The 16,492-nt window shown below is 32.6% G+C and overlaps 2 protein-coding genes and 1 long non-coding RNA gene across 7 annotated transcripts; 2 read left to right on the top strand and 1 right to left on the bottom strand.

Annotated features, from left to right (window-relative positions):
• The first annotated feature begins 368 nt into the window (after positions 1–368).
• On the top strand, positions 369–1,903 carry LOC118487673. 3 transcript variants are annotated; one of them, XR_004882590.1, is made up of 5 exons: positions 369–790; positions 911–1,002; positions 1,223–1,382; positions 1,642–1,765; positions 1,837–1,903. It is a non-coding gene; the product is annotated as an uncharacterized LOC118487673 (long non-coding RNA). The 3 variants fall into 3 exon arrangements; XR_004882589.1 differs by having other exon boundaries at positions 369–784; XR_004882588.1 differs by having other exon boundaries at positions 369–1,002.
• Positions 1,904–1,989: 86 nt separating this feature from the next.
• On the top strand, positions 1,990–4,782 carry LOC110912215. Of its 3 annotated transcripts, XR_004882586.1 has the most exons (7): positions 1,990–2,064; positions 2,225–2,327; positions 2,999–3,098; positions 3,185–3,247; positions 3,341–3,515; positions 4,125–4,340; positions 4,451–4,782. XR_004882586.1 is itself a non-coding variant. In XM_022156896.2 (5 exons), coding segments are annotated over exons 2-5 (417 nt in total). In that variant the 5' UTR covers positions 2,278–2,417; positions 2,999–3,222; the 3' UTR covers positions 4,452–4,782. The 3 variants fall into 3 exon arrangements, 1 of the variants encoding a protein (XP_022012588.1); XR_004882587.1 differs by lacking the exon at positions 1,990–2,064 and having other exon boundaries at positions 2,278–2,417; XM_022156896.2 differs by lacking the exon at positions 1,990–2,064 and having other exon boundaries at positions 2,278–2,417; positions 2,999–3,247.
• Positions 4,783–10,156: 5,374 nt separating this feature from the next.
• LOC110912214 (uncharacterized membrane protein At3g27390) lies at positions 10,157–16,306 on the bottom strand. Its single transcript, XM_022156895.2, has 10 exons — positions 15,872–16,306; positions 14,986–15,094; positions 14,710–14,902; positions 14,483–14,616; positions 14,108–14,396; positions 13,255–13,361; positions 13,033–13,159; positions 11,742–11,913; positions 11,399–11,642; positions 10,157–10,554 (listed from the first exon to the last, which is right to left on the bottom strand). Exons 1-10 carry the CDS (start codon positions 15,963–15,965, stop codon positions 10,314–10,316), a joined length of 1,710 nt encoding a protein of 569 aa, XP_022012587.1. The 5' UTR covers positions 15,966–16,306; the 3' UTR covers positions 10,157–10,313.
• Between the last annotated feature and the right edge of the window lie 186 nt (positions 16,307–16,492).

The raw sequence follows: 16,492 nt of genomic DNA on the forward strand, positions 1-16,492 counted from the left end.
AAGGATGAAAGTATGCAGTCTCAAAGTATGAGGTGTTTTGATTTGTGACAAAGATGTAAGATGTATAATTGTGAAAATTCAAAATTAAGGGTGGTTTTGTCACTTTTTAAATGTTGGGTGTCGGTGACGTAAAAGCCACTGACTACGTCTTTTAAGACATATAGATAATTTTCCAAAAACAACTATCATAAAGTCATGGGTAAATGGTAATTTTGTAATTAAGTTCAAATCATGGGTAAATATTATATTGTACCTAAGATCTTACCATAAATCTATTACTTATATTAAAACAAAACAATTTTGGCCACTTGGCATTTGCTTAAACTTCTTTTTGCCACCTGTCAACTTAATATTCCACAGAATTCTTCTTTGGGCGGCAATATACATCGATCACTTCCCATGTTTCTCTTTGATTGTACCGCCTTTGGCTTTTATTGGCTTTTATTGTACAGCCGTTTCAAAACCAATGCTCCACCCTCCAATCCATCACCATCTTCAATTGAATACTAGCAATCAAAATCGATGAAGGAGGATTGGTATCAAGAACCCTAGATCTATTAATAATTATGTATTCCTCTGTTTCTTCATCGATTTTTTTCCTTATTTTGATATATGTAATGCGTAATCCTACTCATTGATGTCCTGAACGATTAGGGTTTTACTTTCTCTCTTGAGTCGGTTGCTGCAAGGAGGATTGGTATCAAAAACCACTCCCTCAAAGAGATTGAGCGCCAATTCCATTACAGCCATTTCCTTTTCTCGCTAGACCTCATATCCGTTGCTGGTGATGGTATTTCTGTGTTTGTGAATATGTAGATAGGGTTTCCATTTCCTCATCGCAATCCCATTTCAAATCTCATAAACCCTATGCAATCTGAAGATATCTTTATGTGTTTCTCTTTTATTTCAGCCGTTTTGATGTCTAAAAAGCTTTTCACTGGTGGCTAGGGTTTGTATGGTCCAAGAACGGTCCCTTTCTTTTCTAGAATGTTAATTAATCAGGTAATTTCTTTGTAATCTATCTTTGCCTACATTTTTGTTGTTTTCCTTTTGTGAAATTTATACTTTCATTGTATTATGATTCTTCATTGTAATGTTTTTAATTTGATTAATTTAGGGTGCGATTAGGGTTTTGCGGTACACAATCATCCATCATTGATGACAATTTATTATTTACAATTATATTAGTTTGATGTTTTTTTCCTTTGTATGAACTGTGTAGGGTTGTTTTTGAAGCCCTAGATATCGCATACATCTTACTTCTGGTTTGCCTATTGATTTGCTCACAAAAAGTTTGAATTGTATTACGGTGGGGACAAGTCTGAATCGTAGTAATGCTTGGTGATAATGGCATTGGGAAGACAACGTTTATGCATATGCTGGTGAGACAATATCTGTATCTATACATATTAATAAAAGTGTTTTTGTTTCAGCTTATTTTGTTAATATATTGAACCCTACCCATATGTATGTTTATGTGTAATGGTAGGATCCGATACCTTTGTTAATCAACTGGAAATCACGATATATTTTGTTTTTTTTTTTTTTTGTTAGTATCATAAACGCTGAAAGTATTTATATTTTTTTAATTACGAAATTCAGATTTTTCATGATTTTCAAGATTTTGGTTTATTGTTTCAGGTTAAAGTTGGCAATTCTCCTACATACATACAGGTTAGAAAGAAAACTTGGTAAAGGAGGCTTTGGTCAAGTTTATGTAGGAAGAAAGGTGATTGGTAGTTTGGGAAACACAGGCCCTGTTGAGGTACAACAGTTTAACAGTTATTATTGTATATGTATTTCAAGGGTTTATTTTATCAACATATTGGGATGCAGGTTGCTTTGAAATTGGAGCATAGAAATGGCAAGGGATGTGGTTATTGTTCTCCATATAAGTGGCAAGTCTACATTTTAGCGTTTTTCTAATTTGTTTTATAAAATACATATAATGCATTCTCAAATGGTAATTAATTTCTTAATATTTTTGTTTGAAGTACCCTTAATGGGTGTTATGGAGTTCCAATGGTCCGTCACAAAGGACGCCAAGAAGATTATTATATCCATGTGAGCTTTCTTGATTTACCCTTCTTGGGTTTGTTCTTTATTGTTCAACCTATTTTTATCAATCGGAGTTGGGTTTATCGTTTCTAACATAGGGTTTACGTAAAGCTCAGTGGATTTTAATTATTGCAATCTTTAACCAATACAGTTTGATTTTCTACAGCGGTTTAGCGTTCGGTTCACCTGATGACGGAGAACGTTGGTCCTGCGGCGGCGGCTAGGGTTCTGCTGCGAACCCGATAATGGTGGTGATCAGAGGTTGTCGGGTATGCGCGATGCTCTTCTCCTATTTCTTTGATTTTTTGGTTTGGTTTGTTGCGAATGTTGGCTTTTCGCCTCAGTCAATAGAGCATCAGGTACGTCAGCATACACAACTTCAATATTTACACGGACATTCTATTATACAAACTGGAAAGTGATAGTGGCGTAAGGGCAATACACATCTACTTTTCAAACCAGTATCAGCTGTTTGTAATGGATATCTAACAGTAATAATATCTTAAACCATAGAAATTCTTATTTAGTGTCGAGTATGAAAAAGAAAAAGTTACGAATATCATAGATATTCGGTTATCTGAGTTTCTTTAAGCCAAATAACTTTTCATATTATATATCTATGTTAAACAATAAGGGTATGCCTAGAATCGCATCTTAAAAAATACTCTTTATGCGTAGTTGTTGATACTGTTAGATATCCATTACATGTAAGAGCAGCAAAAGCAATAGTCGATCAACAACAGTAGCTTCCAGGCTGTTGTTTGGTCAATCATCATCGGCCGCATCAGATCAACAGCAGCTCATTGTTGTCAGCCTTAATTTTTGTTGTTGCGTTAGTCTTTTTCACAAATTTCATCTTTGTTTTTATTCGTTATGTTATGTAATGCAGTCTTTGGGTATATATGTGATTTTTCTTATAGTTTTTGTGTTTATGGTGTAGGCGGCTTATGGGCCACAACCTTGGCGGTGCAAGCGTTCAGCAACTGCACCAACTAGAGAAACAACTAACTGATGGCTTAGTTTTAATCAAAGAAAATAAGGTTTTGATCTATCTTTAAATTAATGGGAATTTAATAAATTTTTAGTTTGTGAATCTTGTGTTCATGATGCTATGCTGTTTGAGGAGATTGAACATTCAAATCGCAAAGGAACGAGAACTTGCTTATGAAACGATGTTCTTCAAGGAGAGGTAATCGCGTTACAGCATCAAATTCTATTAAGTTTTTTTTTTTTTTTGCTAAATGTTTGTTTAATCTTTAACAATCTGAAGTGTATGCTGCAGATGGAAAACTTAAAGTGCTTCATACAGTTGACTCGACAACCTGGTCAACTTGGTTTCCTAGAATACACTCATGTTGTTCCAATAGCAGTGCTGCCCACTCGAAGCATGACCGGGTTTTGCCGGATACCGTATGCTACTATGGATCCGATGACACCGATTCAGAAACAACACTTCAGTTGAGTTATGCAAAACTAGTTGAGTTATGCAAAACTGGAAGTGGGTCAAAACAAGACTTGGTCAAAACTGGCAAACTCGAATTAAAAATTTAACTGATTATTATTCAAAATGAAGATCAGGAGGCAAAAAGAGAGGAGGATGAGAGGTGGTCTAATAATTCATCTAAAGTGACCAAAATACCCATACTTTATGGTTTTGAAATCGAATTGTATAACTTATCACAGCAAAGCAAAGCAAACAAATACTATCACTTTCATTCTAAATTCCTAAACCAAACACACCCTTATATCATAAAGTGGTCTTAGAATATATGCAGAAAACAACATAAAACATCATGGACTATATTTATGGGTGTATCTTGACCCAGACATTTAGTATATATATCTGATTTGTTTTGGAGCCCAAAGGACCACAACATCTATTAGAATAAATAATCAACTCGAATCCTGTATCAGGGAAGAATCTTTTGTCACTTAAAATCTTGCTACCATTGTAACAGTTCTACCTGCTTCAGAATGTGGAACTCTTTCCAAATGTGCCATTGTTTCTTGAAAGCGTCTCTTTTATGCATATTCTTCTAACAAATTCAATTGAACATGTTTTGCAGTCTGAAGTTTCAATCCTATTCCCGAGCCTACATCGACTTTAAACGACCAGAGGATGTTATCGAGTTTGCAGAGTTCTTTGACGGACATGTGTTTGTTAATGAGAAGGGTAATACCAACCATCTACATTTAAGGGGTCAAATGTCATTACTGGTGGTAGGGTTTTTTTTCACTATTTTGAACATTTTGGCCAAGCTCCGCCGCTGCATATGTTGGTGGTAGGGTTTTTTTTCACTATTTTGAACATTAAGCGAAGATTTTTACATTAATGGTGCATTTTTTGCGCTATTTTGAACATTAATATAGCATTCTTTTGCCATTTTTACAGAGGCTCTCTCTAGATTGGATGTTTTCATAACACGTCCCGATGCATTACACCCGGATAATGTAAAGTAATGGCTAATGACAATGCTATTTTGAAGGGAAAACTGGGCGACTCAATTGAATCCGAGCTTCGTTTTATCATACCTCTGAGAACTGCCTGTATTTTATTGGAAAATGACCTCTTTGTTGGAAAATGCCAGTAGATATTATATGTTTGTGGTAAGCCACCCGCGAAACTCGCGGGATCTTAGGCTAGTGTTATATAGAACAATGATGGTTTTTTTCATAGTTAAACTTTTTTATACCTTTTATTTTTTAATATAAAAATGTTATTAAAGTGTGTATTAAAGGCATCCATCCTTTAAGTGATTGAGAGTTTTGGTATTATGAAAAATATTTGTGTAGATTTAAAACTAGAATTAAAGATAATAATTGTGGTCTTATGATGAACATTTGTGTAGATTTAAAAGTAAATTAAAGGGTAAGTGAGTTAATTGTTTAAAAAATAATTTATTAACTTCATATTGTTTAAGCTAATAAAATGTACTTAAATAAAGAGTAAATTACTATTTTGGTCTCTGTGTTTTAACCAGTTTAATCCTTTCAGTTCAAAAAAGAATCTTTTGACATATCAGACCCTAATATTGCATTTTATAACAGTTTTGGCCCCTAACACTAACTATGCTACTTTTTTCCAGTTAAGCCTGAGGGTATTATGGTTCTTTTATAGCTTAGGAGCTGTTTATGTAAGTTATAAAATTCTTTTAATATTTTTATTTGTGTAATTACTAAATTTTTTATTTCTTTATTTAACAATTCTTATTAAAAATACGCTTTAAATATATAAATATACATATTTCTTTAACAATTTGTTTTTTTATAAATGTCGTTTAAAAATAACCTTTTTAAACCGTTTATCGTTTTTAAAATCGTTCCTTTTTTAAATTGTTTGTTTTTAAAATTGTACTTTTTAAGTCCCCATATTTTACATAAATTGAACAGTTCATTTTTACTATCCTTTTTAAAATCATATGTTTTTTAAACTTTTTAAAAGTCTTTCGTTTTTAAAACCGTTTATTTTAAAGTGTTTCTTTTAGAAACGTTTTTGTAAAGCGTTACTTTTATTTTTTAAAGCGTTATTTGAATCGTTTATCCTTTTTAAAATCCTCCATTTTTGGGTTGCTTGTTTGTTCGAAATTCGTTTATTTTTTAAACCTTTGTATACTAAAATCATTCGCTTTTTAAAATCTTATGTTTTTAACATAATTTTTAATACCATTTGTTTTGTTAAACATATAAGGTTTTAAAAAGCGAATAAATTTTATTATGTTAAAAACATAAGGTTTTAAAAAGCGAATGATTTTAGTACAAAAAAGGTTTAAAAAATAACGAATTTCGAACAAACAAACAGTCCAAAAATGGAGGATTTTAAAAAGGATAAATGATTCAAATAACGATTTAAAAATAAAAGTAACGCTTTACAATAACGATTCTAAAAGAAATGCTTTAAAAATATACGATTTTAAAAAGAATGACTTTAAAATGAATAGTTTAAAAAACATATTGTTTTAAAAAGACCGGTAAAAATGAACTGTTCAATTTATAAAAAACGAGGACTTAAAAAAGAATGATTTTAAAAACTAACATTTTAAAAAGGAACGATTTTAAAAAGGTTAAAAACATTTTTTTTAAACGACATTTATAAAAAAACAAATTGTTAAAGAAATATGTATTTATTAGTATATTTAAAACGTATGTTGTTAAATAATAATCATGAAATAAAGAAATTAAGTCATTACACAAATAAAAATATTAAAAGAACTTTATAACTTACATAAACAACCCCTAAGCTATAAAAGGACTATAATATCCTTAGATTTAACTAGAAAAAAGTAACATGGTTAGTGTTAGGGGCCAAACCGTTATAAAATGCAATCTCAGGGTCTAATATGTTAAAAGATTTTTTTGAACTGAAATAGTTAAACTGGTTAAACCACAGGGGCCAAAATAGTAATTTACTCAAAAACAAATATATATTAAACTTTAACAATATATTTTAAGATCTAAAAGATATATAATATATTTCAAAAATACAAATTATAGATTATATAATTAAAAAATACAAATGTTAAACATGACATAACTAAAAAAATAACAAATACATGACATAAATTAAACTATTAGAAAACATATATCTATACTATATAATAAAAAAAAACTAATGGGGGCACATATCATTCTTTGGAGCTATCTATTTTTTAGTTTTATCATCTCTCTCCTACTTAATTATAGATAATTAATATTAATTAAAAGATAATTATAAAATTAAATTTAATATAAATTTAAGCAATTCGTATAGGAGATAATATAATATTTTGAAATATTTATTAGATTTCAAAATTATCTATCCTGAAATTAACAAAAGACGTACACAAAATATAAATTAATATGATGTAACTGATTTATTTATTTTATTAAACTAAAGTAATTAAAGGTAGAACCTATTTCAAAATGTTTATAAGGGGTAAACAAAAACATTAATCAATGTTTATTACTTTTATTTTCGTGTTTTATGCAACTCGTGTAATACACCACGTTTTTAAAAATTATAACTTTTTTTATTATGTGGTATATAAAATTAGATTTATTCAATCCGTATAATATACATGGTTTATAAAGATATAACAAGATATAACTTTTTATTGATTGGTATATAAAATTACATGTGCTCAATCCATACAATACATGAGGTTCTTAAAAATGTAACTTTTTTCATTATTTAATATATAAAATTAAATTTACTCAATTGGTATAATACACTAGGTTTTTAAAGATATAACTTTTTATTATTTAATATATAAAATTACATTTATTCAATCCATGTAATAAACGAGATTTTTAAAGATATATTGTTTTATTATTTGGTATATAAAATTACATTTATTCAACCCGTGTAATAAATGAGGTTTTTAAATATATATTTTTTTATTATTTGGTATATAAAATTACATTTATTCAACCCGTATATTACACAGGGTTCTAACCTAATAATTAATCTATAAGAAACGAGACATTCTACTAAATTGTCTTGAAGTATTTAACGAGTCTATAAGAAACCAAATATGTTCCATTAAATTGTCTTGAAGTACTTAGTCTGTAGTGTGTGTGAGAGATTAAATATATTATTATTATAATATTTAATCTTGTAGTCATTATAATCATTTATATTATATAGATCAAAATATATTAATAACCTATTAATAATTAGTTGGTAATTGTTGATGGAATATATTACCCTTATTAACTAATTAGGTTTCCTTTTGGGTGTATATATAAGAAGATTATTAGAGAGTTTAAGGGTTACACAACTTATACAATTTCACAACCCTCATAACATCACAATCGTCTCCCTCTCCATAACCGAAACCCTCCCTTGTTTCGGTTCATCACCATCATAATCTTACACCCTAAGGAGGAACCAGATCATCCTGACAAGTATGTCGAACTCAATGGCTGCATCTCTGACTGGATTCTCTGCTGGCCTGTCTGCTGTAACAGGTATGTTATTCATGTTTTCCATTATGTTTAAACAGAACATATCAACAGTGTGGTGATAGTCCTCACTTGGAGAATGGTCCGTCACGTAGGCGTCGCGTAGATCGGGTGTGAGGATGGAGGTATGGAAATGGAGGATGGACCTAAAATATATGTATATGTTATATGTATATATGTGTGTGTGTGAACTGAGAAGGTTTTGTCCTCTAGTGGGACGGCTTGAACGTCTTCCACCCGATGATTTGGACGCCGGCAAGGGGGGCCAAAATTTCTGGAGGTGCGTCGCCGGTAGGGGACGCTCCAAGGCTGCTCCCCACACCGTGCAGCCTTAATGATTTTCACTATCACGTAAACTTGTGAACAATACCAGTTGAAATGTTGTTGGGAGCCTCACGTTCGTAAGTTGGTGGTTCCTCCTAATCTTCATCATTGGGACAGTTTGCATACATTATATTGCTTATTACTTTCAAGCTTTTATTGAACCTCGTACAATTTCCATCGAGGTTAGAGGACATCAAAGGCCCTATCGATGTCTTGCAAACCTATGTTGAAGTTTAATTTCCATCATCTTTAGGTTATGTGGATATGTAAAAAACGTACTAAAGTAGCTCATTTAGGATATATTTCATTTACAAGACGATACCAATTTTCATGTTATGTCACAAAAATTAGAGTAAATTGCCATTTTAGTCCCTGAGTTTTGTCCAAATTTGCCATTTTAGTCCAAATAGTTTTTTTTTTTGCCTCTGGGTCCCTGACTTTTCCCTTTTGTTGCCATTTTAATCACATACACTAACTCCATCCAAAAACTCCATCTTTAACCAGGGGTATTTTGGGGATTTTCATTTTAAATGTTTTCAATTGCCATTTCGACCCGTACCGTTTCGAACCGAACCATTTCGAGCTGAACCGTTTCGACCCGTACCGTTTCGAGCGGAACCGTTTCGAACTGAACCGTTCCGACCCGTACCGTTTCGAGCTGAACCGTTTCGACGCGAACCGTTTCGAGCTGAACCGTTTCAAGCTGAACCGTTTCGAGCCGAACCGTTTCGAGCCGAACCGTTTCGAGCCGAACCGTTTCGAGCTGAACCGTTTCGAACCGAACCGTTACGAACCGAACCGTTTCGAACCGAACCGTTTCGATCTGAACCGTTTCGACGCAAACCGTTTCGACCCGTACCGTTTCGAACCGAACCGTTTCGAGCTGAACCGTTTCGACCCGTACCGTTTCGAGCGAACCGTTTCGAGCTGAACCGTTTCGAACTGAACCGTTTCGAGCTGAAAACACTTTTTATTATTTTTTAGAATTTTTTGGAATTTTTTTGATTTTTTGGAATTGGATCAAAATGGCAATTGAAAACATTTAAAATGAAAATCCCCAAAATACCCCTGGTTAAAGATGGAGTTTTTGGATGGAGTTAGTGTATGTGATCAAAATGGCAAGAAAAGGGAAAAGTCAGGGACCCAGAGGCAAAAAAAAAACTATTTGGACTAAAATGGCAAATTTAAACAAAACTCAAGAACTAAAATGGCAATTTACTCCAAAAATTACATTCATGCACATTACCCAAGACTAGCTTTCCTTATAAATTGCTCTATTTAGTAGTGGTATCCCTTATAGATGTTACATAGGCTAGAAATTAAATTTTGTGTTCTTGCAAGTATGAGTTTATTTTTTATTTTTTTTAAATAAAAAGATAGTTTATTTCATTTATATTTGTCAAGTTACATCAAAACAGAAGGTAGACAGGCAACAAGCTGTGCCGCCAACTCTTTCTGAATTGCAAACCCTAATCTACCAAAGACAAAACCCCGTCCCCCTGAGATTGAACAATTGTTGTGGATGACCCGTTAGACCCTGGTCAGAAATAGGATAGCTTCTGGCGCTAGGGAGCCAAATGTGTCAAAGGCAAAAGGGACAAAAACATGTTGGTTCTCTGCACAAGCTTTAGCGTGTTTTATTAAAAAAAAACATATATATAATTCAAATAAAATGCAGTTTACAAATGTTAAGAGAAAAAATCGATTATAACCATTTTGAATGAAATTCCTAACTTAACTGAAATTTCCTAACTTAATTTCATTAATTGTAAATTCTGAATATATCATAAGTTTGTTTGTTTGTTTCCATCCATAACTCCTTTTAAGCAAAACATTTTCACACAAGAAAGAAAGTACCATTTTCACCATTGATTCCATCAAGCAATATACTTCCAACTGCAGATCACAAGATGTAAAAACAAAAAGAATCTTGAATGGCCCCATTGTGGTGCAGGTGTGAATTCATAAAAATAGATACTTTTTCAATCTAGTTATACATTATTATTAACATCTCTTGCTTCTTCTTGCCTAACCCCGCGGCTACTTTTGTTTCTAAACGATCGTTGTGAGCCAAAAATGCGACCATACGTGCTTTTCGACCTGCGAACAGTTTGAGGTCCTTTGTAGCTACCGTTCTTCTTATCGAGTTCTTCAAATATTGCCTTCATCATATTGTCAAATCTTCTTCTGTAAGTTGGATACCTTGATATAGACTTTGTGATCCCTTGAACCCTTTGTATACCAACCACCAAGATTTAGTAAAAACTTACAGAAGAACACTCTTATAAAAAGATAAGAAGAAAGTCTTTCAAAGTTTATTTAAAATTTACAACTATATAACTGTTCTATTTGAAAAAGTTAGATTATTATATTATTTAACCTTTTGGCCTATATATCTTCCTTCTGTGTAGGGGTGTAAACAAGCCAAGCCGCTCGTGAGCTACTTGAGATTGGCTCGTTAAAAGTTTGAATCGAGCCAAGTTTAAACGACCTCTGAGCCCGAGCTCGAGCCTAAAAATAAGCTTGTTTAATAAATGAGCCCGAGCCTAAAAGAGCCTATTATGTATATAATTTTTATATACTATGTTTAATATATATTTATGTATTATTATTATTATTGTATATAAAATTACGATAAATAACTAAATATACATTATCTCATATGTAAACTTTTTAACTATTAATATATAAAAAAAAAATTAAAAATGCATATAAATTAGTTATTAAATAACAAATGAGTCGAGTCCAAGACACGCTCGAGCTTGAAAAACTATACACGAGCCAAGCTCTCGTAAGTTAAACGAGCTTAGGCGAGTTCGAGCTTGGCTAGACTTGTTTACACCCCTAACTCTATGGTCCACACAGTTAAATAGAAACACTTAGCAAAAAAGAAACACGTTAAACACGGAAATCGCACACTATGTATTCGAATGCTTACAACATCTTAAATAATTATAATAAAAACATAAGTTACTATTTTTAATAGCATCAGTTTTATAACTATATCTTACTTAATACAACTAAAAATACCGTTGGACTTAACCCAAACCCATTTTGACCCGACCCATAAATTTACCTTCGAGCTAGTGCTTCAAGTTCAGCTCGTCTAAGCTCAGACTCAGGCGGCGGACCAATGTTGGTATTTTTCAACTTCTCTGCGTTACCACCCAACAAAATTAACTTCCCCAAGTAGACTTCTTCGGATTCTGTGAGATTTTGTGCTTTGATTTGGTCTTTTATGACCAAAAGCGGGTTCAAGAACCAATCATGGAACGTATCTTTGGGTCTGTTTGCAAGAGTTAACTCCGGACCATTTTCAGCTAGCGTAAAAAAAGGAAAAATCATTGCTAAACTTAATCATATTTATCAAAGTTAATATAAAATTATGATAATAATAATAAAAGTTTGTAGGTACTTACACATGATTAAACCTGGACTGTTGACTTTTGCTGACCGTAGAAGTCCTTGGTAGGTACAATAAGCCGATAGACTAACCGACTGTGGATCTTCAATCTCTTTTACAGTTATTAATCCTTCCAACACCAAGTGTTCGCCTAGTCGGCGGCATTCTTTGAAGAAACTATCAAACAACTACACAAGTGTATATCAAGCAATCATTTTTTTATTTTATTTTTCTACTAGGTTATAACCCCGTGTATTACACGGGGTGAATAAATGAATTTTATATACCAAATAATAAAACATTATCTTTTTAAAAGCCTCCTTTATTGCACGGGTTGAAAAAATGTAATTTTATATATTAAATAATAAAATAAGTTATATCTATACGAATCATATGTATTGTACGGGTTGAATAAATGTAATATTATATACTAAATAATAAAAAAATTATATCTTTAAAACCATTGTATTACACGGGTTGAATAAATGTAATATTGTTTACCAAATAAAAAAAAAGTTATATTTTTAAAAACCCCCGTTTATTACATGGGTTGAATAAATATGATTTTATATATCAAATAATAAAAAATATATTTAAAAAAACTAACGGAATTTTTTATATTTAAAGTAGGATAAGATTGAATATTAATCTGAACTAACGGATTTTTTTATATTTAAAGTAGGATAAGATTAATATTAATCTTTATTTATTTAGTTAATATATAAGATTGAAAAATCATATGATTGAATAGGTGGGAGGTTGTATGATGATAAATCGGTTAACCGTACTGAATGATAAAGATAATAGTGATTGTTGAAAAAATTAATTAATCGAATGTAACAGATACATTTGTGATGTTAGGTGGATTTTTTTAATTATTTGAAAGTTAATATCAACTTTGTAATTCTTATGAATTCTTATTAGATTTGAATAAATATTATTGATAATAAAAATTTGTATTAGATTCTATTATTAAATTCAATTGAAGAATACGGTGAATCCATGTAATTTGATTTGAATGAAAATAAAAGTGAATCGAGGTAAGGTTACAATGTTTGCGATGAATTAGTGATATAATTTTTATTTTTTATTAGATTAGATTTCAGATTTGATTAAATATTATTAATAATAAAATTTTGTATTAATTTAGATTAAATATTATTATTATTATTAGTATCTATACTAATAAACAATTAAATGAGAGAATGGCAAGTGTCCCAAAACAGGTTTCTTTTATTATATAGTATAGATGTGTAACTACTAACTGTCGATAATCTGTTAAAGTAAAATATATTGTAGGAGCAAACCTCGAATGACTTCAATTCAATCATGGGGACCCTAACAGATCCGGCCCGTGATGGTACACTTCTAGAAGAACCCCCCATCGAGAAAGAACTTGAAGCGGACAATCCAGGGTTACGTCGATACTTAGGTCTGTTGAAACGAAAATATTAGCCAATATATATAAAAGTAAGTGTGCGCGCACGCACACACACACACATATATACGTTGCATAACATCAGTATTACTTGGGAAAGCAAGATCCCTCAGGCATGTCAAGAACATCGTTGCTGTATTCATCGTAGAGCGACAATGCAGCTACTATATAGCAAAGCCCGAGGTAGAAAGACGATTCCTGTTTGCATAAAGTCAAGGTTAGAAATGAGATCATGTTATTGATCAATGTAGTTATGAACGGGGGTTATGTTTCAATTGGGCTTTAAAGAAATTGGGTCAAACAGTTAAATAATGCGTACATCGTCCTAAATCACTTTATTCTAAATTCAGAATATTATTGTAATATATAGTATTGTTGATCACAACACATTCATTGTTATAAAAAACGGTCAGGTCAGACCAAACGTGTTTAGGTCAACCCAACCTGATGTGACCCAAAAATAGCCTTTTCGACCCAAACCTGCCTCACTACAAAAAGAGTTAAATGTCATTTTCATCCCTGTTTTTTCGCATCTGGGTCCAAAAGGTTTGAAATCTTGCCATTTTCATCTGGCTCGTTAACTCCGTCCATTTTTCTCCGTGAAGTCAGCGGTATTTCCGTCTTTATTGTTAACTTAAAGGGCAATTCGGTCTTTTGAATACTTGTACATAAAGTGAAAAAAACCGAATTGCCCTTTAAGTTAATAACAAGAACGAAATTCCCCTGACTACTTAATGGAGAAAAATGGATGGAGTTAACAAGTCGGATGAAAATGGCAAGATTTCAAACCTTTTGGATCCAAATGCGAAAAAACAAAGGACGAAAGTCGCAAAACTGGCCAAACCTCATAGAAGAAAGTGGCATTTTACTCCTACAAAAATGATGGAAAAAATGCAATTTTGACTTTTATGGTCAAGACTTGATATGAGATTTGTAATAATGACCTGATAAACAATCACAGCCGCATACAAACCGAGGACAATACCAGAGACCATGGAGCATAACACGGCTCCAGCTACAGCCAATGGCCATAGCAAGATGGCTAGACCTGCGAACGGCACACAAATGGTCTCCAAGAACGGACCTTCTCGACCCACACAATCTTGAAACAAACGGTGCCAACCTTTGAACAACATGTATGGACTTTTCAGTGCGGCTATAACCGTGATCACTGGAAAGTCAACCACGAGTCCTAGTAACCCGAGGACAATGGCTATAGGAAGATAAACCACCCTACAAATACAAATTACGGGTCGGGTCATGCCAGACATTTGTTTTAAGTTTTTAACACGCATACAACATGATTGATATTCAGTTACCTAATCTCAATTTTAGCCTCGGGCAGGCCTTGTTTTCGGAGGTCGTTCATCATCGAGAAGTACGAATATAAGCATACATCACAAAAGTCCCTGACAAATGTAAAGCTCCATTCGACAGTGTCCCAAGTTCCATCCTGACAAGAACAACCGAACGTATTCTTGATCTGACATACAACATAATAAAACAAACAACATATGTAACTACTAACTGTCGCTTTCTTACTTACTATAATACAATGGATAAATTGGTCGGTTTTCCCTTCACCAACCGCCTTAAAAGTTCCAAACATTGGCCCGAGAAACCCATAAGCCAAACCACCAAGAACGCTACCAACAACAATTCCGACGGGCCAGAAAGCCATGACTGGTGTGATAAATACGCATACAACCACTTTCATCACGGGCCCTAATCGTTTAGCGCTGCGATTAACCGAATATAAAAACTTTATGAACAACTGAACATAAACAAGGATTTCAAGAACTGAAATGGTTACAGAATGTACCTCAATATGCAAAAGTAAGACCACACAACATGTGCTGGCCATAGACCAATTACAATAGCAGAGTTTCCTAATGTCATAATAACACATACAATTGGAGCCAAGATGATTCCTGAAATCAAAGAAACAATTTTTCAAGACACCCACAAAATTTACCATTCAAGTGGAGCTTGTTTGGTTGTAATTTGAAATGGGTTGCTTAAATACCCTCAAATAAAACTAAAATTAGGGATGACAGTGAGACGGGTATCGGTCATTCAGTCCCATACCCCGATACTTGATTGTAAAACTGTATTCCATACCCCACCCAATACTCCTATAGGGTATTTCTGGGATAACTACGTGTGACAGGTGGTATCGGGTATACATGTTAGTTTGTTAAAAATTCAGGATTTTCAACTACATTTCTTACTATTTTAATTTTTATATAAGTTTATTACTTAAAGAAATTAATATAAAAAAAAATGTTAGTGGATTAGTAACTTACACTATTACCCAAAAACAAATAAAGTTAAATTGCTTCCGCATATGGTTCAGATAAACACATATGTATATTTCTAGTAATCCAGTCAAGTTTCACCCAATACCATACCCGAAAATAGGGATGAGCATTTGATAACAGTATCGGGTATATTCGATATCGGTGCCTACTTTCCTTATTTTTCAGTACCGGTACCGTATTTATAGGTAAAACTGTACCGGTACCAGTATATTCGGTACCGGTACCCACTTTTCACGTTTTTCGGTACCGGTACTTTCGACACCGGTACTTTCGATACGGTACATCCCTGCCCGAAAACATGAGTACCCGTCCCGAATGTTACGGGTTAATTTCCCTAAATAACATATATGACAAAACAAAACCAAACCAAAGATTAAAAGTAGCAACCTTTAATGAAGCCAAGAAGTAGAAGACCAATGAAATAAGGCAAGAAGAGGATGAAATGCCCTAAAGATTTCCAACCCCATATTGAAGGTTCCATTAAAGTTGCAGGTTTCCTTTTCTTCTTCTTCTTTTGAGTTCCACTCACTTGAGATCTCGAAAAACCCACATAAAAACCCGACCCGAATCTTGCAAACCGAATAGCAATACTAGAATTATTATTTGAAGAAAGAACTTCAGTTGGTGATATTCATGTCTGGATGACACAAATCTTTATGACAAGAATAAAAAATGGTATTGATAATTGAAGTTTGGGGTATATTATATTAATATTAGCAGCTCTTTCATATATTATTATATTATATTCCCAGAATAGTTCGACAAATAAGTGGGTTTTTTAAATTGTTTTCATGGAAGTTCGGAATTTGAACTCTCAAGAACATAGAATCTGTTTTACTATAAGTTAGTTTTTGTAGTTAAAAATGAAGGACGGTGAGGTGAGTGGTGACTGAGGAGATATTTTTGTAATGATCAGGACAGGAACTTCTTTTTTTCATTAAAAACCTGTGTCGGGCCTAAAAGTTTATTTTTTTTTCCAATTAAATAAAATATATTAATTAAGAGATA

This window comes from Helianthus annuus, chromosome 15, assembly GCF_002127325.2.
Source record: "Helianthus annuus cultivar XRQ/B chromosome 15, HanXRQr2.0-SUNRISE, whole genome shotgun sequence".
In the NCBI taxonomy this organism is placed as follows: domain Eukaryota; kingdom Viridiplantae; phylum Streptophyta; class Magnoliopsida; order Asterales; family Asteraceae; genus Helianthus; species Helianthus annuus.